Genomic DNA, 23,399 nt, shown 5'->3' with positions numbered 1-23,399 from the left:
GAGCCTCTGCAGAATTTGGCTCCTCCCCTTTTTCAGCTTCTCAAGGCCTCCTGCATTGCTTGGCTCCAGCCCTTTCCTCATATCGCTCCTCCTCCTCCTCCTGTTCCCGTTGTCATCTCCCACTCCTAGTCTCATTCTCCTACTTCCCTCTTACAAGGACCCTGTGATTACACTGGGCCCTCCTGGATAATCCAGGATGGTCTCCCATCTCAAGATCCTTCATCTGATCACATCTGCAAGAGTAGGCAACACATTCACAAGTTCCATGGATTAGGACAAGGACGTCTTGGAAGGGCTGTTATTTAGCCTATTACGAATGTTATCGCAGGGTTCTTTGAATTATGGATTAGGGTAGTGAGTTAAAAGAAGGCTCTCTTTTTCTGCTACAGTCTGATTCTACCCTCACTGACCAAAGCCTAAGAAAAATGTTTATGCTTCCTTAGTTCTTGATTTTAGAACCATTTTGATTTAGTTAAGGGAAATATTTATGGCTTTTAGTTTTTGCATTGGAAAACCAATATAAAAGAAGAGGTTGGTGATAATTGAAATTAGAAACTCTTCTGACAAATATTTGGGTAAGGAGATTTTTTTTTAATGCTTTCCTTTGTTAATAGTTAATAAAAATCCATGTAGTCACAATGTGAGTCTCTACCTGCTGGTGTGTAATTACAGACTCCTAGGGTGCTGGCAGTCAGCTTTGGGCTTTCTGTGTTAATACATATACTTTGGCAAGATTTTTACTTCATTAACCCAAAGTCTGCGTTTTTATTACTTGTTTTCAGAGGAAAGCAAGAAGTAAATGAGCACCTCTAGTTTGGTGCCCTGCTGCAGTATCTGGCATTGTCTTTGCAGTCTTTCCTACACGCTGTCATTACTCAGTTTCTCAGTCATTGCCTGAACTTCCTTCTTACGTATAAATTAGATAGAAGGCCCGCTCCCATCTGCCACGTCTTCTTTGCACTTAATGGAACAGTGGGAGAAATGCTTCTAGCTGAAGCTGACTACAGTGTGACTAATTTTGGAGAGGGAGATTGGATGATTCTGACAGGATAAGGTCAGATAAGTAATGAAATCAACTTTTTATTCTAAAAGCTAAAAGTGACTTTCAGATCCCTGATCTTTTCAGTGATTTATTGTAAATCTCAGTCTTTTTGATGAATTACTGTAAATCTCAGTAAGAAAGAACTGCTATATATGAAAGAAACACATGAAAAAGAGTGGCTTTTTTGTTTTATTTTAAATATTGTTAGTCTTAAGCACCTCATATTTTAAAATCATCATATATGTTACAGCAGCAGATTAACATGGAATTAATAAAAATTCAGATTAGGAAATTTAAGGAATTCATGTTTTCCTCATGCCAGTGCTTACCTAGTGGTTTTGATGAAAAGACTGTGCATCCTGTTCAAATGTAGATGAATAAGTTGTTCTGGGAATGTTTGTATTTACAGGAATTTATTTTTACTTTTTGTATGAAGTAATGCGATAATTTACATGTAATACTTGGTACTACTATAAAAATCTAGCTGTTATAGAAGCTTATGCTAGCCCTCTTCAGGAGAATGTGTGTTCCCTGGACGTGAGAGGTAAGTTTCAGTTACAAGTATTAAGAGATTAAACATCATTCCATGGTTTAAGAGTTTTTGTGCTTAAATTCTTACCCATGTATTTTTGTTCTAGTGCTATTTCTAAAGAGAATGAAGCCCAGGCGAACATTTTGTTTTCTTTCTGGTTTTAGAATAAAATAGTTCTTCTTAATGGCAGTCACAAACCTGTCTTCTGTAGAATTAGTTAAAAGATGTTTCCGTCATTGGTAATCCAGAATAAGCATTGATCACTTTCACAATAAAGAATTTTGTTTGAAAGAGTTACCAAGTCTCGAACTAAGAATTTATAGTGGTTATCTGAAATCTTATCTGTTCTTAACAAAGGCTCGTTGCTCAGGTATCAGGGAAAAGAAAAAAAAGAAGTCTTAAGAACATGACTCCTACCTTCAGGAATTTACAGTCTATTTGGGCAGCAAATGCTTAGACCTTTGAAAAGGTTAGATAACACCGAAATTATGCTTCACATATATAAAATTGCTTTGCAGAGCATTTTCACATGTATCATTTAATTTCATCATATTTGGCGTGCAAGTAGAACTTGTTTGAAAACATTCGAGTTTTCGAAACACCTTTAACTTGCTAAAACTTTGAATTTCTTATAAAGAGCACTCATGCAAATTGCTTTCACATAGAGAGTTCAATGCTGGAAAAAGAATAGGGTTCTTGGTGTCTGACCTTTCACTTTTTGTGTCTCAGATGTGTGAGATTCCATAGAGGAGCAGATGAAGGGGTGGGGAGGCACAACGTGTCTCTCTCAGCATGTGGCCTGTATCCCTGGGTGGCAGCATGTCCAGCAGCTACCAAATCATAGTTTGATACAATAGAAGAGATGTTATAAAGCACTCACGATTCAGTATCACATTAATTGTGTAGTCTAGTTACCACCGTTCAGAGGATGGAGAAACCACTTCAGTTTGCAAAATTCCATTAGATTGCAAGTGTCACAGAGACTGTAACCATATCTTGTGTATTGTTTCCCCGCCCCCCACCGCCTCGCACACACCTGTTCAGTAGTAGGTGCCCAAAACCCTTGTTGATCTGAACTTTACACAGTGGTAATGAGGACATAAACACCCTTTTGAGGATGTAACATTTGTGGTGAGTCTTAAAGAATGAGTAGAACTCTTTAAGGATCGGTGTAGGGGAGAGAATTGCAATTGTGTAAGTCACTCGGCAAATGCTGATAAAGCACCTGCTGTGTGCAGACACTGACCAAGGCACTGGGGATTCAGCAGCAGATAAAATAGTCTGTTGGAACTAACATTCTGATGAGGGAAGATAGACAGGAAACACATAAATAGGCTCTCGTAAGGGCTGTGAAGTGATAAAATCAAGTAATCTGACAGAATGACTTATGGGAGGATAACCAGCGTAGTTGGAGCCTGCCAAGCTGAAGAGCAGTGCTGACGCCTCAGTGAGGTGAATGGACCATGTTTGAGGGGTAAGAGAAAGGTTAGCGTGGCTGGAGATGGTGAATAAGGTGAGAGTGGAAGGCTAGGGGGAGAGGGCCGGCAAGGGCCAGTTCACGTGGGGCCTTGTGCACAGTGTGCAGGTTTGGGGTTTGAATTTTGCTTACAATGTGAAGCAGAGTTAGAGAAGCCAGAGCAGCAGTGGAAGGCATGCAGCGTATTTGCAAAAAAGTTTGGCTGGAGGGAAGACTCAAGTGGGGAGTCATGCCTGAGAAAGCAGGAGGGGTAGGTTGTGAAATTGTTTGAATACCAGGCTTAATAAGTCAGATTCAGGATGGATAAGAAAAAAAAAAAAGGTGGGAGTAGGGAGAAGGGGCAGGAAGGCACTGGGAAGACCAGCTAAAAGGCTGTGATTTGATTTGCCATTTGGTAAACCCTGCAGACAGGTGGTGGTAGTGGACATAGGTGGGAAGAAAAGAACAGCAGATACAAGAAATGGGAGCAGTGGAAGAACTTCCAGGATGGGATCACCAGTCACACATCTGGGCCAGAAAGAGGAAACTTCTGGTCAAAGATATGTTTAGAAATTGAGAAATCAAATTTTCTTATTGATAGATTATGTTAGGCTATTAAAGAAAAATGGTGTTGTCTTATTTTGATGGTTGATGCACTCTTATTTGAAAGTAATTTTCTTCTTATCCCCAAAGATTAAGTAGAGAAATTTCTATATTTGTAAAAGGTTGCCTAAGAAAAAACCTAAATGTGCTGGCCTATTCCGTGAAGCAAAGTTATTTGAAATACTCAGACGTTATGAGAATGTTTTGAAAATTGTGGAAACTTTTTTTTTTTTAAACCTAAGGAAGTTGGAAACTTTTCTCTTAAATGTCGACTCCCAGAATGGTCTCCATGAGATAGTTTCCACTCCGGTGTTATTGTTTTAGTTGGCAATCAGTAGACAGCAAAGATCTGAAGTTCAGCTACAGCAAAGCCAGTATTTTGGAAAGAATTTCCACAGTACATGGATTTAAGGTACTGTGGAAATTTTTGACCTTTATGCGTTGAGATCTAGACTATTTCATTTTTTAAAAGCGAGAAACTAAAACGTTTCATAAGTGCATTGACCTTTCACCCCAAATAGAGATATACTGAGATATAGTCATATAGGAAAAGAGTTTGGAAACCTTGGATTTCTAAGACTCCTTCCACGGTGTGGTGATGGAGAATGTTCCTGTTGGGTCACAAAAAGTGGTTATGCAATATTCATGTCAGTCCCAAATTTTATGTCATGATCCTAAAGCCCTTTGTTTAGGTAATCTTTCAGTACACCTCCCTGGTTGACAGGTAGTAAACTGAGACCTAGAGAGGCCATGTGAACTTTCCCAAAATTAGGTCATTATAGAACCTAGGAATCGTAATGCCACAACCTGTGTCCTCACCCTGAAATGGTAAATGACCCTCAACTAGCAGGTGCTAAACAACATTAATTGGCCTTTGGGAAAATGCAATTTGAAAAATTCTCTCTTCTGAATCCTATTCCTAAGACTGAAGCTTTTCAAATGAAAAACTAATGTACTTTCATTTAAAAGGCATTTCAGGTACACAGTTGATTTGTGAAAAAAATTCTAAAATTCAAATTCAAATGAGCTTAAAGGTGTTAAAAAAAACCTTTCAAATGAGCAGATTTTTGTCAATCATGGTTCTAGGTTATAAGTGAGGTCTTGCTGATTCTGCGAAGTGCTTGTGCTTGCTAGGATCAAAACCGGTTTTCTGTGTAGAGGGCCTCACTGACAGCAGCTATGCTATCAGTACAGAAGCATTGCTTCTCAAACTTTCTCACTGTGATTTTCCTAACACGGAGGCGATGAACTCATACAAGGTGAGAGGGCGGGTCGGGGACAGGTTACATGGTCTGAATGGCTCACTTTTTTAGTCACATGCTTTATTTTTAAATTCATGAACATTCTGTATTCCTCTAATGTCATACCCACATTTGTCTTAGTATTAAAATTATTCAATTTTATTTAATATAGAAAAAAAAATTGATGTCCCAAGAAGGTGTATTTCACTTACCTTACAGTTTCCCGTAAGTCTTGGCGTACTGCAACATTATGCCCAGAATATGTAAACACAGACCAGTTTGAGAAACAGAGTCAAGAATTTCTTCCCCAACTTTAAGTTCCTCTTCACTAACTGCTATTAGTTGCAGATCATTTTGGGGGTATAATTGTAAGTAGATAAATGGAATAGTGAGTTAGATCTCCCCACTCTCCTTAAATGGAATCGTTTGAGAGCCTCTGACAGTAAATCAAGCGAGTCTACCTGGTAGTGAACTAATAGGTATGCTTGTAACTAAACTGTTGCATTTATTGCTCAGTTAACTGGTTGGTTACTGTGGTAGTGTTGACCAGTATGCAGTTTTTCACTGTGTATTGTTAAATTTACGTGGGACATTGGACAGTATAAACATAAGGAACACTTATGTTAAAAATTTAGTTAATGATGGAGAGGAGGGCAAAGCTCAAGTGGTAGAGCGCATGCTTAGCATGCATGAGGTCCTGGGTTCAATCCCCAGTACCTCCTCTAAACATAAGTAACTAAACGTAATTACCTCCCTCCCCCACCAAAAACTTTCTAATTTGGTTAACGAAGATAGAAATGATAATTCTACAGTACTTTAAGACAGACCTTAACAAATTCATGAATTGTCTTCATTTGATCACAGTTCTTTTATAGATATTTCTAGGTCTTCAAAAACCAAAATTTTTATACACACACATATAACATCTGTTTTGCTTTATTGCAAATAAAGACCATCCACATTTATAGTATATTATTTGCAAAGAAGTACAAAACTTGCTTATCCATTTTACCATTTAAAAACAAATCACAGCATAGAATACAAACTTGTGGTTGCCAGGGGGGAGGTGGGTGTGGAGAGAGAAACTGGGAGTTCAAGATTTGTAGATACTGACAGGTATATTTAAAATAGATAAACAAGCTTATACTGTATAGCACAGGGAAATATATTCAAGATCGTGTAGTGGCTCATGGTGAAAAAGAATATGAAAATGAATAAATATATATGCATGTATTACTGAAAAATTATGCTGTATACCAGAAATTGACACAACATTGTAAACTGACTATAATTCAGTTTAAAAAAATTGTAAAAACAAATCATGGAAATAATTTAGATAGACAGGTTTGGTTTTTAGGTTCAAAAATGTAAGCATTCCAAGTGCCAGGTCATAAAAGTTTTTGACTATTTTGGATGTTATAATCTCAATATATACATAGCTCCCAAACTAAACATGATATATAAATTTTAAATTAATACTTTTTCTTACATAAATAATGTCACTTGTAAAATGGGGAAAAATGAATTTTTCTTGAGTGATGTTTATAATGAACTTTTAAAAAATTGAAGTATACTTGACTTATAACATTATGTTAGTTTCAGGTCTACAACATAATGACTCAATATTTGTATGTATTGCAAAATGATCACCACAATAAGTCTAATTAACATTCATCACCATACATAGTTATGAAAAATTGTTTTTCCTTATGATGAGGGCTTTTAAAATATACTCTCTTAGCATCTTTCAAATTTACAATACAGTATTATTAACGATGGTCACCATGCTATATGCAGCATCCTCATGAGTTACTTATTTTACAACTGGAAGTTTGCACCTTTTGACCAACATTGCCTATTTCACCCACCCCACACCCCCTACTCTGGCAAACACCAGTCTGTTTCTCTGTATCTGTGAGCTTGGTTGGTTTGTTTGTTTTTAAGATTCCACACGTAAGTGATAACATACAGTATTTGTCTTTCTCTGTTCGACTTCTTTCATTTAACATAATGCCCTCAAGTTCCATCCATGTTGTCAAAAATGGCAAGATTTTATTCTTTTTTATGACTGAGTAATACTCCATTGTGTGTATATATACCACATTTAAAAATCCATTCATCTATCAGTGGACACTTTTGTTTCCATATCTTGGCTATTGTGAAAAATGCTGTGATGATCATGGGAATGCAGATATCCCTTTGATACCTGTTTTTATTTCCATTGGATATACACCCAGGAGTGGAATTGCTGGATTATATGGTAGTTCCATTTTAAAATCTTTGGGGAACCTCTATACTGTCTTATATTGACTGTACCAATTTACATTCCTACCGACAGTGCGTAAGAGTTCCCTTTTCTCCACATCCTCAACACTTGTTATTTCTTGTATTTTTGGTAATAGCCATTCTAACAAGTGTGAGGTGATATCTCATTGTGGTTTTGATATGCATTTCCCTGATGATTGGTGATATTGAACATCTTTTCGTATACCTGTTAGCCTTCTGTATGTCTTTGGAAAAAATAATCTATTCAGATCTTCTGCCCATTCCATTTAAAAAGTGAAATTGGTTGTTTTTTTGCTGTTGAGTTGTATGAGTTCTTTTTACATTTTGGATGTTAACCCCTTTTCAGATATATAATTTGCAAGTGTTTTCTCCTATTCAGTAGGTTGCCTTTTTATTTTGTTGATAAATATAAATATTATTTATAATGAACTTTTAAGTCAATTTTAATGATGTACTGATATAAAATAAAGTATTTTACTTAAAGTTACATCTTTATCATAAATCATACAAAAATGGCAAATAATTAAAAATTTTCCTTCCTGCGGGGTTAAGATAATATATTCCTTTGAAAGAAGTTTGTTGAGTCAGAAAAGTTGAAAGATACTGGATACCTGTAAAATTAAGTAGGTTATAGTTATCTTTACATTGTAGTCTGAATATGACCTTGATTTTTTTTTTTATCAGCTTAGGAGATTCCCTGAACTTTTAATAGATTCTTTTTCAGGAAAACCCTTCTTCTCTATTATATACCAATTGCCCCTAACCTTTTGCCTAAAACCCAATTTATGAGTATAATTATATAGTTCGATTGTGATTGTGTCATGTGTACCCCCCCAAATTAATCTGCTCCTTGGGGGCAAGGACCATGTGTGCCCCTCTGTGCATTAGTGGTCCCTCAAAAACTTGGGGAGTACCTACTCCTATTACGTTTATACACTACCTTTTAGGTGGGTTCCTTTTCAGATGTTTCCTCACGGTTGAGTTCTTTATTCTATTAACTTTAACCTAAGAGGGTATTTTCTTTCCTGCTCTTAGTTTCTACTAGTTTCAACTAGTTCTAGTTTCAACTTAGAACTTCTGATATGTAGTCATACTTTCTTTTCTCCAAAAGTAGCCTTCTGCTTATCAGACCATATGCCTTGATTTTTAATTTGGAAAATATTGTTATTATACCTACATAGTATATTTCCATTTGGTGTCTTTAGTTTCTTTTGCGACTTTAAGGAGACTTTGATTCATCATGGTCTATAAAAGGCACACGAAAAATTTGTGTAGTATGCTTACCTATCAGTGTTAGAAACTTACCTGGTTGAGTGGACTTTTATTTTTCTAAATGATATGATTTAGAATAATGACTATAATGGTATGCATTAGTATGCATTAATATTTTCAGGAATTCTAGTCAATATTGTTTGTTGGTCTTTTAGAAAGTGTTTCATTAACAACCTTTTCCTGTATACATCTACTCTGTTTGATGGAAAGGTCCTGTGTTGGGGAGAGTTTTTTGTTTTTCATGAGAAGGGTGGGGGTAGTGCTATCTATAAGAGAGCAGAGGGGCTTGGCCTATTACCTCATTTAAAAATAGCTGAGGTCAGTGATCCTGACTGCTAAGGCATTTTAAAGCTTTGGGGGAAAATATGTAAGTCATTAGTTGAAAAATATCAATATAATGCTGGTTTGGCATTTTTGTTTTTAAACTTTCATTTTCCCCAGAAAGAGTCATCATACTATATAGATATGTAGTGCTAGGAAGTTGTGGAGGGTCGGGAAATTACTGAGGTCAAGTGACGGGTGTGGAGGAGCCCCATATATGGTGAAATAGTAGGAAATGCAACAAAATGGTACTACAGTACCTCTCTAACACGCTACCAAAACGGTACATAAATTCTGCCAATCTGCTGAATATTACCCTCTCCCCTCCTCTGATTCTGACCTCCCCTGATTTCTTAAACTAAACCAAATCCCCCCGCCCTCCCCAAATAAGCTGATTACTTGATTTTTTTTTTCATTTTCCCATGAAGGAATTCCTCTTGTGTATAAATGCTCAAGCTGTGAGTCAGTAGTTTTTGGCATTACTTCTCTATTAGCTCCTAGTTAGGAAGTTCAGCCAGGGGTTGGAGGGATTGCTAAACACTGAGGACTTCCCAAGACCCATTTTAAAGAGTAAACTAATGTTGAGACTCTTGGGAACTTTGAAATGCATCCTTCGTCACTACCAGTGTTCTGAGAGCCTCACAGTTGACTCTTGTTTAAGTCCAAATAAAGCTTTTGGGTCGCACGATCTCTAGGCTAGTAATATTGTGTAGGAAAGTGAGATTAGTTCCTTATCTGTGTCATGTTCCATATTGACAGTCCATATGACAACCCAAATCCTGTTTATAAAAGTGTTCTTTCACAGGTGTTGATCTTTGGTTCTTCAAGTCATTTCCAGCAAGGCTACCTGACAGCTTGTGGCCCCCACCCCATACTTATTAGTCCATTGAGAAGTTAACCAAGGGCCAAAATCATTTCTATTCTTGGTCTTTGTCTCTTAACTGTGAGTACAGTCCTCAGAAGCTTTCAGGTTTTGAAACAGGAAGGATCTTGTCATGGTATTTTCTGGCGAGGTTTTCTAAATAAGGGGAAATATTTTCCCACTTCACTTTTTTCCTCTGTCCCCTACTTCCAAGCTGTTTACTTCTAACAGCAAGAACGTGAAATGAAGCACAAGTTACTCTTGGAGGGGTTGGCGCTCACTTGTAGCTGTCCTTCTGTGTTACCTTCACAGGCAGTGTGAACATTTGGAACTGGCTGCAGGCTGTGCCTGATCTATTACATCTGCTTTGGGATGCTCCCTGGTCAGCCAAAAAAGAAGTCAAGGGTATTGCTCTGAGGTGGTGGGGCAAATAAGAAAATTTCCGGTTGCAGTTGTCCTGATTTTTAAATTAATGCCATCCGTTCCCTCTTTCCCCTTACCGCAGAGACATACTGCCCTTCTAGCTCCTGGCTCCTGATCTTGCTTAGAGCAAAGAATTTCAAGTTTCAAAATTGATAGTAAAGCTCTGGTATTTAAACCATCCCTAGAAGACAGACATATGGTTCAAATTAAAGTCTGCTGCTCTGTATTAAGAGAAAGTGATATAAGATACCACTTCAGCCTGCGGAAAAATGCTAACCAACCAGGGTGTTGGGGATTGGAAAAGAGACTTAACAAATTATGTTAGGAGCCACTCATGAGTGGAGAAATAAATGACCATAGGCCACATGAAGAGAACAGCTCCACCCATGCGGCTTCGATCATGCGGGTGTGAGTGTTCACTGTAACCAGTTCCTTCTCGTTTCCCCCTTTTCTTCTGTAACTGTTTAGGATAGTCATCATTTTAATGTTGAATCTCTAGGTCATAAAATTCTCCTGTTGCCTGTAAATAAAGAGTAAGGGATATAAAGTATCTTCATGTCGTATTTGTACCTGAGAATTTTCAGTGGCTTAGTTCTTATTATTCAACATGGTATTTTAAAAGTCTTTACGTGTAAAAAATTTTTTTTTAATATAGAATAAGCAATAATATAAACATAGTATAGGAAATTTAAACAACAAAATATTTTTAAATAGTCAAACTGGAATCCCACCTGCAAAACTATCATTATCATTTTGAATGCATTTCTTTTTTTCCATGCATGTTTTTCATAATAATAAACACTATATTATAATTTATATGTAGTTTTTATCCTTTATGTTATGTCAAGTATTTTCCCATATAGTCATTGTTAATGACTGCATATCAAGTAGATACACCATCATTTACTTACTCTATCCCGTATTGTCGTAAGAGCACAGACGTTCCTGTTAGGGGTTTCTGTTCACTTCCCCCTCCCTCCTTCAACATTATTGGTGCACTTCAGAACCGTGAAGTACGTATACTTAATCTGTATCTATTCTCTTCTCTGCCGTAAGTTTCTATGTTATTTTTGTTGCTGCTGTTGTTCTTGTTTTTTACTTAACATTGACATGGCCCCTCTTCTGCTTTTTCCTTTGTATTGCACCAGAGCTCTTCATCCTGAGCCGTGTGAGTGAAACTTGCGAGGGTGTGGTTTATTTCACTTGTGAACCCTCCTTATATTCTGGTCCTAGGTTGACCTGAACTGCGGCAGGACAGCACTTGAGTATTCCTTAGAATGACAGTCACGGAAGGCTAAAAGAAGATAGTGACTGAATACAAAGTGCCTGAGGTTGTAGAGAAATGCTTAGGCTCTGTCCATTCACTGGCCTCTTATGGGATTTGAAAGGTTAAAAAGTTATAATGTGTCTTAAAGACTTAAACAGAAGACAAGACACTATAAACCTCTTAGAAGAAAACATAGGCAAAACATTATCTGACATAAATCTTAGCAGTGTTTTCCTAGGGCAGTCTACCCAGGCAATAGAAAGAAAAGCAAAAATAAACAAATGATGGAGAGGGTATTGCTCAGTGGTTAGAGTGCATGCTTAGCATGCACAAGGTCCTGGGTTTAATTCCCAGTACCTCCATTTAAACAAACAAACAAATCTAATTACCTCCCCCCACAAAAATAAATTAAACATTTAAAAATAAATAAACAAATGGGATCTAATTATACATATAAGCTTTTGCACAGCAAAGGAACCCATAAGCAAAACAAAAAAACAACCTATGGAATGGGAGAAAATATTTGCAAAAGAGACTGACAAGGGCTTAACTTCCAGGATATATAAACAGCTCATACAGCTTAATAATAAAAAAAACAAACCACCCAATCTAAAAATGGGCAGAAGACCTAAACAAGCAATTTTCCAGTGAAGACATAACAAATGGGTAATAGACACATAAAAAATTGCTCATTATCACTAATTAGCAGAGAAATGCAAATCAAAACTACAATTAGGTATCACTTCACACCAGTCAGAATGGCCATCATTCAAAAGTCCACAAACGATAGAAGCTGGAGAGGGTTTGGAGAGAAGGGAACCTTCCTACACTGTTGGTGGGATTATAGTTTGGTGCAGCCATTATGGAAGACAGTATGGAAATTCCTCAAAACACTAAAAATAGACTTACCATATGATCCAGCAGTCCCACACCTGGGCATATATCTAGAGGGAACCTTAATTCGAAAGATACATGCATCCCAGTGTTCATAGCAGCACTATTTACAATAGCCAAGACATGGAACAGGTGACTGGATAAAGTAGTTGTGGTATATCTATACAATGGAATACTACTCAGCTATAGAAAATAATAAAATAATACTGTAAAGCACAGGGAAATATACACAAGATCTTATGGTAGCTCACAGAGAAAAAATATGACAATGAATATATATATGTTCATGTATAACTGAAAAATTGTGCTCTACACTGGAATTTGACACAACATTGTAAAATGATTATAAATCAATAAAAAATGTTTTAAAAAAAAAGAAAATAATAAAATAATGCCATTTGCAGCAACATGGCTGGACCTGGAGATTGTCATTCTAAGTGAAGTAAGCCAGAAAGAGAAAAATACCATATGATATCACTTATGTGTGGAATATAAAAAAAAACACAAATTTATTTATAAAACAGAAACAGACTCACAGACATAGAAAACTAACTTATGGTTACTGGGGGAAGGTAAGTGGGGGTAGGAAAGGATAAATTGGGAGCTCGAGATTTGCAGATACATATATATATATATATATACACACACACACACACTCGCTGAAAAAACAAGTTCATACTGTATAGTACAGGAAACTATATAAGATTATGTTGTAGTAACTTACAGTGAAAAAGAATATGAAAATGATTATATGTGTGTTCATGTATGACAAACATTATGCTGTACACTAGAAATCGATACATTATAAACTGACCATACTTCAATAAAAACAATATATCCAAGAGAAAAAAACTATAATCAGAAAAAAAAAATATGTTCTAAAGTTAGGGGAGAGTTCAGATTATTTATCAGAAAGATTTGCCAAAATTAGATTTACTCTGTTATCTAGGTTTGTTTTGTTTCGTTTTTTACTATCCCATTTTGGTTTTTTCTTCCCCCTCCCCTTTCTTCTGGCTCTCCATGTCTTTTGATTTGCTAGTTTCTCAAGCCTTTTTACCTTAAGTTGGACATGTTGAAGGAAAAGAAGGCAAATCTAAATCTCTGCAGTGTTAGCAGCTCTTGCTCAGTTAGGGATGACAGTGACAGTACAGACAAAAATGAGTGTTTAAATTATTTATCAGTACTGTGTCTTAGTCCATTCGGGCTGCAGTAATAGGATAGACTGAGTGGCTTATAAGCAACAGAAATTTATTGCTTACCGTTCTGGAGGCTGGGCGGTCCAAGCTCAAGGCACCATCATGGTCACCTTCTGCTGAGGGCCCTCTTCCTGGTTCATAGCTAGGGCCTGTGCCCTGTGTCCTCACGTGGTGGCAGGGCCAACGGATCTCTCTGGAGTCTCCTTTATAAGACACTAATCCCATTTGTGAGGGCTCCACCCTCATGACCTAATCTACTGACAAAAGTCCCACCTCCTAATACCATCACACTGGGGATTAAGATTTCAACATGTGAATTTGGGAGCATGCATTCAGACCATAACATAATGTATGCTACCTTCATCATTTAACATGAGTTATTTAATATGAATTATTGAGAAATAGTTGTTTTATTAGTATAACGCTAATATCAATATTTTTAATGATGTGAATTGCTTATCATTTATACCTAATTGCTATGATATTATGACAGTGGTTCTATGTATCATTAAAATATTAACTTAAAAAAATTTTTTGAACTACAACTGTAAACTTTATCATTACATTTCAAGTCTTCACAGTTTGCTGTTCTTCTTATATTATTGTTGCTGTTTTCAACAAAAACTTCATGGGATTCCTGTTTCAGCAAGCAACTCCTAGTTCCTACCCTTTTAGCTGTTCTAAGGGCTGCTCTGAGTTCTCATACGTTTATTTCCTTTTTAACACTTCTCTCTTTTCCTCCCTCCCTCTCTGTTCTTAGTTAATCAATGAGTCATTTGTAAGATATTTAATGAGCGCCTTCTCTTCTGCCAGGCACTGTTCTAGGCAGCAGAAAAAATTAGTGGTGAGAAAAATAGCCTGATCCCTGCCCTCCTGAGCCCTGATGATAATGGAGCTTAGAGTCCAGTGAAATGGCCCCAAACGGCAAGAAATAGAAGTAGGGGAGAAAAAGAATCCTATTCCTTTCTCTTTTTTCCTTCTCTTATTATGAAATATTATGTATGTAGACAGAAATGTGCATTAACCATGTATGTACGCTTTAATGCATCACTGTAAAGCAAACATCTGTGCAAATTACCATTTAGATAAAGAAATAGATAATTCCATGAGCCCAGACTGCATCCCCCATCACAGCAACATCTTTCCCCCAAGAGGTGATCACTGTCTTGATTTTCATGTTAATCACTTACTTGCTTCACTTGATAGTTTTTTCTTTTTACTTAATTTTACCACCTTTGTAATGCATCTCTCAGGAGTTTTGTTCTAAGAGATGCCATTTATATTGACTATAATGTGCAACGAGCCCATCTTTAATGTAGTTGGCTTGTTTTTGAACTCCAGGTGAATGGAATCATACTGAATATATTGTTTTATTTCACAGAGCACTGTTCGCAAGATTTATCCATGTTTGTGTAGCCGTGATTTATTCACTTTAATTTCTGAGTAGTAGTCCACGACAGAGCTATACCACAAGGTGTTTTTCCATGTTATCTATTGGTGGATATTTAGATTGTTTTTAGTTTGGAGCTCTTACTAAAATTGCAAAGAACATTAATGTGCATTCTTACACATTTAAGAGTGTGAACCCAGGAGTGAAGTCGCTAGGCTGTACTGTGTGTCTGTTTTCAGAGTTTACTTTTGTAACCCCAAAGTGGTGTGTCGCACATGCCGTAAGGGCTCCTGTTCCTGCATGTCCTCACCAGTGCTGGGTGTTACTACACTTTGTAATTTTTGTCATCTGGTGAGTGTATAATGGTTATCTCATTGTGGCTTTTAATTTTTATCTTTAATAATGAGATTGAACTCCTTTTCTTATCTTTTGGCCTTTTTTGTGAAGTGCCTGCTTATGTGAGTCTTTCGCCCGTTTTTCTATTGTGTTGTCTGCCTTGCTGATTTATAGGAATTTTTGTTTCAATAATAAGTAAGTGTCTTTTGTTTTATGTGTTACAAATAGCTTCTCTCGTTTTGTGGGAATTTCACGCTCTTTAAAATGCCATTCAATGAATAGACATTTTAGTATAATTTTAATGTAACCAAATTTACCACCTCTTACTTAATGATTTATGCTTTTTGTTTCTCGCTTAAGAAATCCTTCCGTTCTCCTGAGGCTACAAAGATAGTCTCCTTTATTATCTTATTCAAAAAAAAAAAAACTTTGTAGTTTTACCTTTTACATTAAGTCTGTGACCCACCTGGAACTGATTTTAGGATATGTGAGGACAATGTTTTATTTAAGTTTTTACCGTATGGAAAAATCAGATGCACCTATGCCACTCATTGAGAAATTCCTCTTCGTCCCAGTGATGTACAGTGCCTGCTTCTCTCTTCAGTGCAGTGGTTTTAAAGAAACTTGTAGGGACACAGTGTGTCTCCAGCCCTGTACGCCCTTGGGAATTCCATAAGCAGGGCAAAGGGTTGGCAGTCAGGAATAAAATGAAAAACAGTAGAATATAATAACCAAGGAATCTGAATAAAAGCAGGCCACGTGTGGAGCAGTGGTGAGAATACTCCAGGAACCAAAGATTATAATTAATTCATAATCAAATTCCTTGTATCTGAACTCTAATAAAAAAATTTAAGTTTGGGGGAAATAGAAGAAAAGGAAAGAAAGAAAAACAGAGCCCACAGGATGGAATCTAAGGTCCTCGTTCTATCATTTTGTCTGACCTGATGCTGCTGTAATGTTACTTCTTGCCATGTTCTCTGTGGGCCCTGTATCACACTCAGGACAGTTTCTTTACTGTTGTCTCAACTTAGCACACTAGTTCTGGGTGATCTGCCTTTGCTCTGCTTTTCCCCAACCACCACTCTGAACGCCCCGTGCGTGTTGCCTCTCTGCTTCTGCAGATCCCAGCCACTCACCTTCAGTTCTGCTTCCTTTAGGGCCCTTCCATAGGAACAGCTCTTTTCTGCCTTTGACACTTTTGTAGGCACCAACCAATACCAATGCTTTGCCAGTTGGGAGGGTTCCAGAAATCAATGTTAAATACATGAGTGAAGGAAGTGGAAGAACCTATTTGGAGACAGTGAAAGAGACATTAAGAGTAGGAAGCCTTAGTAGAGCTGCTGAGCCAAAATAAGACGAGCAAGTCCATTCCACTGAATGGAACGAGGCTTTCCTAGGTTCAAGGGAACTGACCAAACTTAAGTTCTAAAAGCTGTTCTTTCTCTGCTTCTTTGACATTTCTGATCCAAACCAGCAAGAATTCTTCATTCTTTCTTAAACATCGCTTTAAATTTGTCATGAGAATTTTCCCTTCCAATTTGGGTCATCGTGCAGTTTTTTCAGTTGTCTGTAGGTGTAGATAACTAAAAACCAACAAAAATCTCAGTAATTCTGTCCCATGTCTTGTCTGTTACCCACGTACCCTCACACCTCCACATCCCAGCAGTATTCCCTCAGTACTTCCCTCAGCTACCAACAAAACCCAAAAAAGACTAGTTTGAATTTTAACTGCTCTAATTTTTTCCTTCCAGTCTTCTTAAAATGTGTAGCAAAATGTCCCTGAAGGTAAGCAGCTGAGAGAATGGAGGAGGGGTCCTTCCCTTCCCAGTTACTCAGTCCCTGAAGTGGTGATTAGAAGGAACTAAACTTTCCGAGTGAGTTCCAGATTTAGTACATGTCAATAATTTGAGGATTCTCTCACATCAGTCATTTGAATTTTCAGAAAACATGTTATAGCTGAATGGACTGTGAACTAGCCAGGATTTTAACTTACAAGTTGCACAGCAATCTTGAAGATGAGTGTGAAGTACTTGTGAAGAGGCACTAGTCATGAAGACAAGACAGCAGCCTGCTTTCCGTGAAACTGAACTTAGAGGAATGTGTGTGCTGAAGAGGGGGCGTGGATCAGATTCTGTTAGGTTTTGTACATTAAAGAATGAATTGAGATACCCCAGGGCCATTAATCGGAGGAAGCTGGTTTTCATGGAAGGAAAGTGTCACAGCAAGCAGGGAGAAGCAGATTTTGCTTACATGTGTAACACCTTATCGTTAGAAGAAAGAGTAATACTTGGAATGGTTGTAGGAGACCCCTTGCCAGGTTTACAAGGTTAGGGGATTTTTGCTTGCTCTGTAACAGAAGATAGGAGCTGGCAGGTGGGGGGGTTTGTTGTTGAATCCTACTGAAACCTTGCTGCCCATCACTGGGTCTGGCTGTTGGAGCCAGCTGTTTGTCTGTAACATGTTGAGGAAGCAGGTGCTTCCCGCGACGTGGCCCTCCCTAGATGTCAGGCCCTAGTCACATCGTTCATTCTTCACTCATTTCTCATATAAACACCTAATAGCAACCCAGGACTGTAGCCATCGCTGAAGATGGCTTCCTTTCATATCATTTCCCTTGTAAAGATTTCCCGTTTGGTAGATAAAATAAGCAAGCTTGTGCCATTAAGTCTGTGCCTTCCCCTCCCCGGCAGACTAAAAGGGTAGACAGGTTGCTAACTGTAGATAGAGCATTCATGGTTCAAAGTGAGAAATTTCCTATATACTTTAAGCTGCTTTAGGAGGAAGTTATAAAATCAAGTGGTTTTAATTCACTGCTTGCCCTGTCGCATTCTCCATTCAAAACACAAACAGAATACTCCATGACTCTGTCTTCTGGACTTTGCTGTCCCATCACACCAACGACAGAGTCACTCAGTCATCACGGATTCCATCAGCCGTCTGTGCAGAGGAGGGCCAGTCGTGGGAAAAGACCCGGTGAAGGTCTCTGCCAACCAATTGAAAAATATATTATGGGTCCATTTTCTAGATTCTTCCCAAAGATACCTACTCTGCTGAATCTCATTTGTTGGGATTTTTAGCACCCTATCCCCAAATCTCTTAAGAAAAACAGGTTTCAGTGCATGCAGGCTTTAACTTATAAATTAAAATTATTGAGTTTCAAAAGTTGTGGGTTAATTGGTAGGGCTTTAATTGCAGTTGCATTCATAGTCAACACTTGTTGAACAGTATGCTGGGTAATGTGGGAGAGTCAGAGATGAATAAGTTTTTCTTAAGGAACTAGAAAGGGGATATTTTACTACTAGAGAGATAGGGCGTTTTTAAAGTGCTAAAAGAATAGGATATTTGTATATGGAAATAACCAAAATAAAAGAGAAATATGAAGTAATAAATGAGTGCGAAGAAGGTAGAGCAGATTTCCTATAGGAGATCTAGGGGACTTGGCAGAAGAGGCATTTATTTTGCGTTGATGAATGAGAGTGTTTGATTTCTCGCTGGAGCAGCTACAGTGATTCTAATGATGGCCCCAACCTGAGCCCCTCCTGATCGTTCAGTTTTTTTAAACCTTAGGAGGGATGGCTAGGAGGTGGAGGCTCTAGGAGCTGGCTGGCTGCCAGTCAGTATGAAAAGGCTCCAGGAGCCCAGAGGTGACAGGACTGGCACAGTGATTTTATTGTGACTTGATTGCAGTTGAATTTAGTGACCCTTTCGTGAGTCCCTGCTATGTGTGAAAACACTGTGTGGTGACTAAGATAAATAATCCCTCCCATTTACTAACTATCGGAGGATAGAAACACATAATACAACTAAGGGTAAAATAAAGCAGAGTTGTCATTGGGTTGTAGAGGTATAAACAAAGGGCCGTGGAAGCACAGAGGAGGAAGCCACTGACGTGGTGCTTTGTGGTGGCAGTCAGTTAAGGCTTCATGCAGGAAGTAATATTTGACGGGACCTTGAAAATGGGTGATATTTCCAATGTGGAAAGGAAAGGAAAAGGCTTGGCACAGAGAGGAAATAGCCTAAGAAAGGCATGTAAACACAGGATGTGACTAGTCTAGTAATGCTGGAATGGCCAGGATGAGTTGGAAAGGTAGGGTGGCCCTGGGTTGTGAAGGACCTTAAATGACAATGCTAAGAGAACTAGACTCTTCTGTAAGTGGAAGGGAGCCACCAATGTTTCCGATTGAGGAGGCAGCACGATGTGATTGGTGGAATGTTTGCTGTGCTCCAAGAGGGTGGCTGAGAGGGAAGTGAAATAGTTGGGAAGCAGGAGCATCAGTCTGGGTTAGAGGTAATAAGAGTGTGAACTGAGATGGTAGGAATGGCAATGGAAAGAAGGAGACGAGTTCAAGACACGCTTAGGCACTGGAAGTCGGACCACCAGTTTGAAATGGAAATGACAGGAAGAGAGGAACAGAGATTCCAGTGCTCCTAGTAATGGGGCGGTAATGCCATTAACGAACATGGGAACATCACTGGACGAGCAGATTTGATTTTGGAAAACGTTGAGATGTTTCTTCTCAGGCAAGTATTGGAAGTTCACATCAGAAACTTAAGAGTGGTACTGGGGCCCGAGACGTAAGTTTGGAGACTTATCACCAAACAAGTGATAGTGAACGCTGTGGGGCCAGAAGAGCTAGCCCTGAGAAAATACAGGTCAAGGTCAGCACGTGCCTTGCTAGAAAACACCTTCTGGAGAAGGTAAGAAGGAGATAATCATATAGCAGAAGGAGACGGAGTTGTCAGTGAGAGTAAAACTAGGAAAGGGGGAGAGTTTGGCCGGGAGGCAGGTGCTCAGTGTCTTCAGGTGCTGTGACTGTGGGAACGTGGTGGGCCTGGGGCAGGAGGGAGTTCCAGCCTGTCAGTCATGCACACTGTTCATGTAAAGATTTATGCGCATAAAAGCATTTCTGAGTCTGTGAGACTATCCTTTGGCCTGCCATCCTTGGTCATTCTCTTAGTATTCCTCACCCTTCCTATCCCCCATCTACTCTATCTTCACACAGTGGGACGGGGAGAGGGGAAGGGGGGAATTTAAAGGCAAAACAATTTAAAGCTAAAATGTAAACGGTTCTTGGTTCAACTGTAACTAAGTTGCATAGCCTTTATTTTGAAAGCTACCCTGATGATAATAAAGTCACTTTGTCTGATTTTTAAAGTCACTGTGTCTCAGGTGATCAGACATGTGTTTGTCGTAGGAAGTAAAAAATAATCTGAAAATCCTGGGTCCAGTTGAGTAGACTTACACATTTTAATGATTCTGATGTGGTCTTAACATCAGTCAACGTCCAGTTTCATTTTTGTTCTTAAAGGAATAAGTACCACTCACCTCACTCAGTCCGGGTTCGTGAAGGGGACGGTGCTGGTTTTGCCGACATAAACCAATCACGTTTACTTTCAGTTAATCAGGTATCTTTTACATTCCAGTCCATCGTTTCTCTTTCACTATTATTTTAAGTGGCTGGTTACGTCATTTCTAAAGGTTCTCTTTTCGTGTTTGATAGTCAAACTCAGTGATCCACAACCTTTATTCCAGTGACTAGAAATGAGTACTCACTGGGTAAAGATACCATGAACTATGTCCATTTGCCTTTCTAGATTTTGGCTTCAGTAACCTCTTCACTCCTGGGCAGCTGCTGAAGACCTGGTGTGGCAGCCCTCCCTACGCTGCACCTGAACTCTTTGAAGGAAAGGAGTATGACGGGCCCAAAGTGGACATCTGGGTACGTAACTGCCTTCTCTTACACCCTTGATTGATGACAGCTGTCCTCAGCCTGGACAACACACAATGCTGCACGAGAATTGAGATTTTTTTTGATCACCTGTTCTTTGAATTCCCAGTGCTTTGAGACTTTCCTCCAGCATTCATCTTACGGACTGAGCCACAGATTTCAACCTCCCCCTTTGCATCTGCAAAAAAAAAAAAAAAATAATAAAATAAAATAAAATCCCCAAGGCAAGCTTGGATGGGTGCCCTTGCCAAGAGCAGAGATTCTTTCTGTTGTTGCCACTTGCCTTCTCCTTAGGATGGGTACTGAGAGAAATTCTAGATATGTTACCTAAAATTAATGTCTGGAGGCAAAGGAGAATGCTAACTATTCTACAGATGATTGACCTTGACAGTGCCCCATATTATTTCTCATAAAAAAAGAAGAAAACGTTTGTTGCATTATCTCGTGCATGACTCACCGTCGTCTTCATACACACACTATAATGTCCTCTTCTGTTTGCGCTGATGTGATTAATTGTACTGCTCTCTGTCTGGGGTGCAGAGCCTTGGAGTCGTCCTCTACGTGCTAGTGTGTGGTGCCCTGCCGTTTGACGGGAGCACGCTGCAGAACCTGCGGGCCCGGGTGTTGAGTGGGAAGTTCCGCATCCCGTTTTTTATGTCCACAGGTAAGGGAGTTGCCAGCACACAGCTATGACTGGGTTCACGGAGAGTCAGACATGCGAAGTTATCCCAGGAATTGAGTGACGGAGTATAAGTGGCCAGTTTAACAAACTTGCTTAGCTCCAGTTTGCTGAATTGACGTCTCCGGAGGCAAGGTTCTCTGGGAACAGAGAGTCTAGGCTTTGGCATCGGGTGGCCCTGCCTGAGTTTGCCCGAGTTTGGCTCTGGGCTCTGCACAGAGCTCCTAGTGTTGTGTGGCAGGTTGCTAAGTCTGTCTGAGCTTTAGTTTCCTCTTGGGTAAGTGGTGACAGTTTTGTGAGGGCTGCTACTATGAGGACTGCATTAAACCAAGTCTGTGGGGTTAATAGACCCATCACGTGGTAGCAGGGCAGTGGGTATTCCTGTTTCACCCCGGCTTCACCCCACCTCCCACCCTTTCTCAGGCTAATCTTTCCGTTTACTGGGGTCCCATTGAGATGCGGCAGTCAGATGCCAAGGATAAAGCAGGCTGGCATCTTAGTCTTGCTGCTGCTACAGTTCCTGCTTCTGTGACAGTCGTCCCCAGACTCAAATAAAGAAATACTTTTTAAATGAGTGGGCAGTAGGGTAGGTAGCTCTTGGAAGAATTTAACACTGAAAACAGACACCAGACAGCCAGAGTCTACAGTATTTCATCACCGTCCGTTTTCACGCCCATTAGAAAAGACAGTTTTGAAGACAATGCTGTAAGCCACCTGTTTAGTTTTGCTTAATCATATTTTTCAGTTTAAGGAACAGTGTACAGAATGTATGTCCACTGGGTTGGCAACACAGTATAAGCACATGGGAATTGCATTTTAGAATAAATGGGAATGGCATTTAGAATAAATTTTAGAAATTTTATTTCTAAACTTGCATTTTAGAAGAAAGATAAAATAAAGAGGTGGGTTTAGGGATGGTGGGTGGGAGGTTATAAGGTATTTCAGCGAACCCCTTCAGTTGAGAAATCGACATTTCAGCAAAGACTTAAAGAAGGTGAGGGCGGAAGCTGTGCTGTGTAGGGAAGAACTTTCCAGGCAGAGGGACAATCGAGTGCAGGCGCCCCAGGGAGGGAGCATGCTTGTGTGTTACAGGAACAGGATGGAAACCTCCAAGCTAGAAAAGAATGAGTGAGGGGACAGGAGAGATGAGGTCAGGGGAACCAGAGCGCACTCACTTCAAGGACCCAGTCAGAGACGAGACCTTGGTTTACAGTCTGAGTGAATTGCAAAGGATTGGAGGATTTCAACAGAGGAGTGACATTATCTGACTTTTCTTTTTGTTCTAACTTTTATCATGACAATTTTCTACCATACAAAAATATCGAAAGAATTTTACGGTGACTTTTGTTTAAAAATAAAATCATCTTGGCAGTGCTGTTGGGTGAAAGGTTCAAGGGCTGAAAGAGGGAGACCAGTTAGGAGGAGTTTTGCAATAATCCAGATGAGAGATGTTGGTGTGTAGTTCCCAGACTGGGGTGTGGAGGTGGGGACGGTAAGAAGCAGTCCGATTCAAGAGATAGTACCTGCTGTGTGGCAGTCACCGTTCCAAGCATTTTGCAAGCATTAACTCATTTAATTATTTTAACAACCCCGTAAGATACATGAGACCATGATCCCCATTTTATAGGTGATAAAACCGAAGCCGGGAGACGTTTAGCAGTTTTCCCAAGATAACACAGCTACTAAGTGACTAAACTGGAATTTGAACCTAGGCAGTCTGGCTCCAACAGCATTTATGTTGGATTAAATGTGAGAGAAAGAGAGTAATTAAAGGTGACTGCAGGGTTTTGGGCTTGAGCAGCTGGAAGGAGAAATTGCTGCTAACAGAGATGGGGATGGCTAGGGAAGAATCCTTACATTTTGGAGAGAT

The 23,399-nt window shown here is 39.1% G+C and overlaps 1 protein-coding gene across 6 annotated transcripts in view; it reads left to right on the top strand.

The window, feature by feature from the left end:
* The window catches only part of SIK3 (SIK family kinase 3), a 212,262-nt gene that overhangs the window by 140,683 nt on the left and 48,180 nt on the right, over nt 1-23,399 (top strand). For all 6 annotated transcript variants that reach the window (XR_012503809.1, XM_074356962.1, XM_074356960.1 and 3 more), the window contains 2 exons: nt 20,717-20,841; nt 21,391-21,514. Coding sequence is in view for 5 of the 6 variants with exons in the window: in XM_074356962.1 (XP_074213063.1) it covers nt 20,717-20,841; nt 21,391-21,514 (249 nt within the window). In the remaining variant the exon portion in view is untranslated. The remainder of the gene's footprint in view (nt 1-20,716; nt 20,842-21,390; nt 21,515-23,399) is intronic.

This window comes from Camelus bactrianus, chromosome 33, assembly GCF_048773025.1.
Source record: "Camelus bactrianus isolate YW-2024 breed Bactrian camel chromosome 33, ASM4877302v1, whole genome shotgun sequence".
Classification (NCBI taxonomy): domain Eukaryota; kingdom Metazoa; phylum Chordata; class Mammalia; order Artiodactyla; family Camelidae; genus Camelus; species Camelus bactrianus.
The sequence above is the reverse complement of the archived record's forward strand: the minus strand, read 5'-3'. Positions and strand labels throughout refer to the sequence as shown.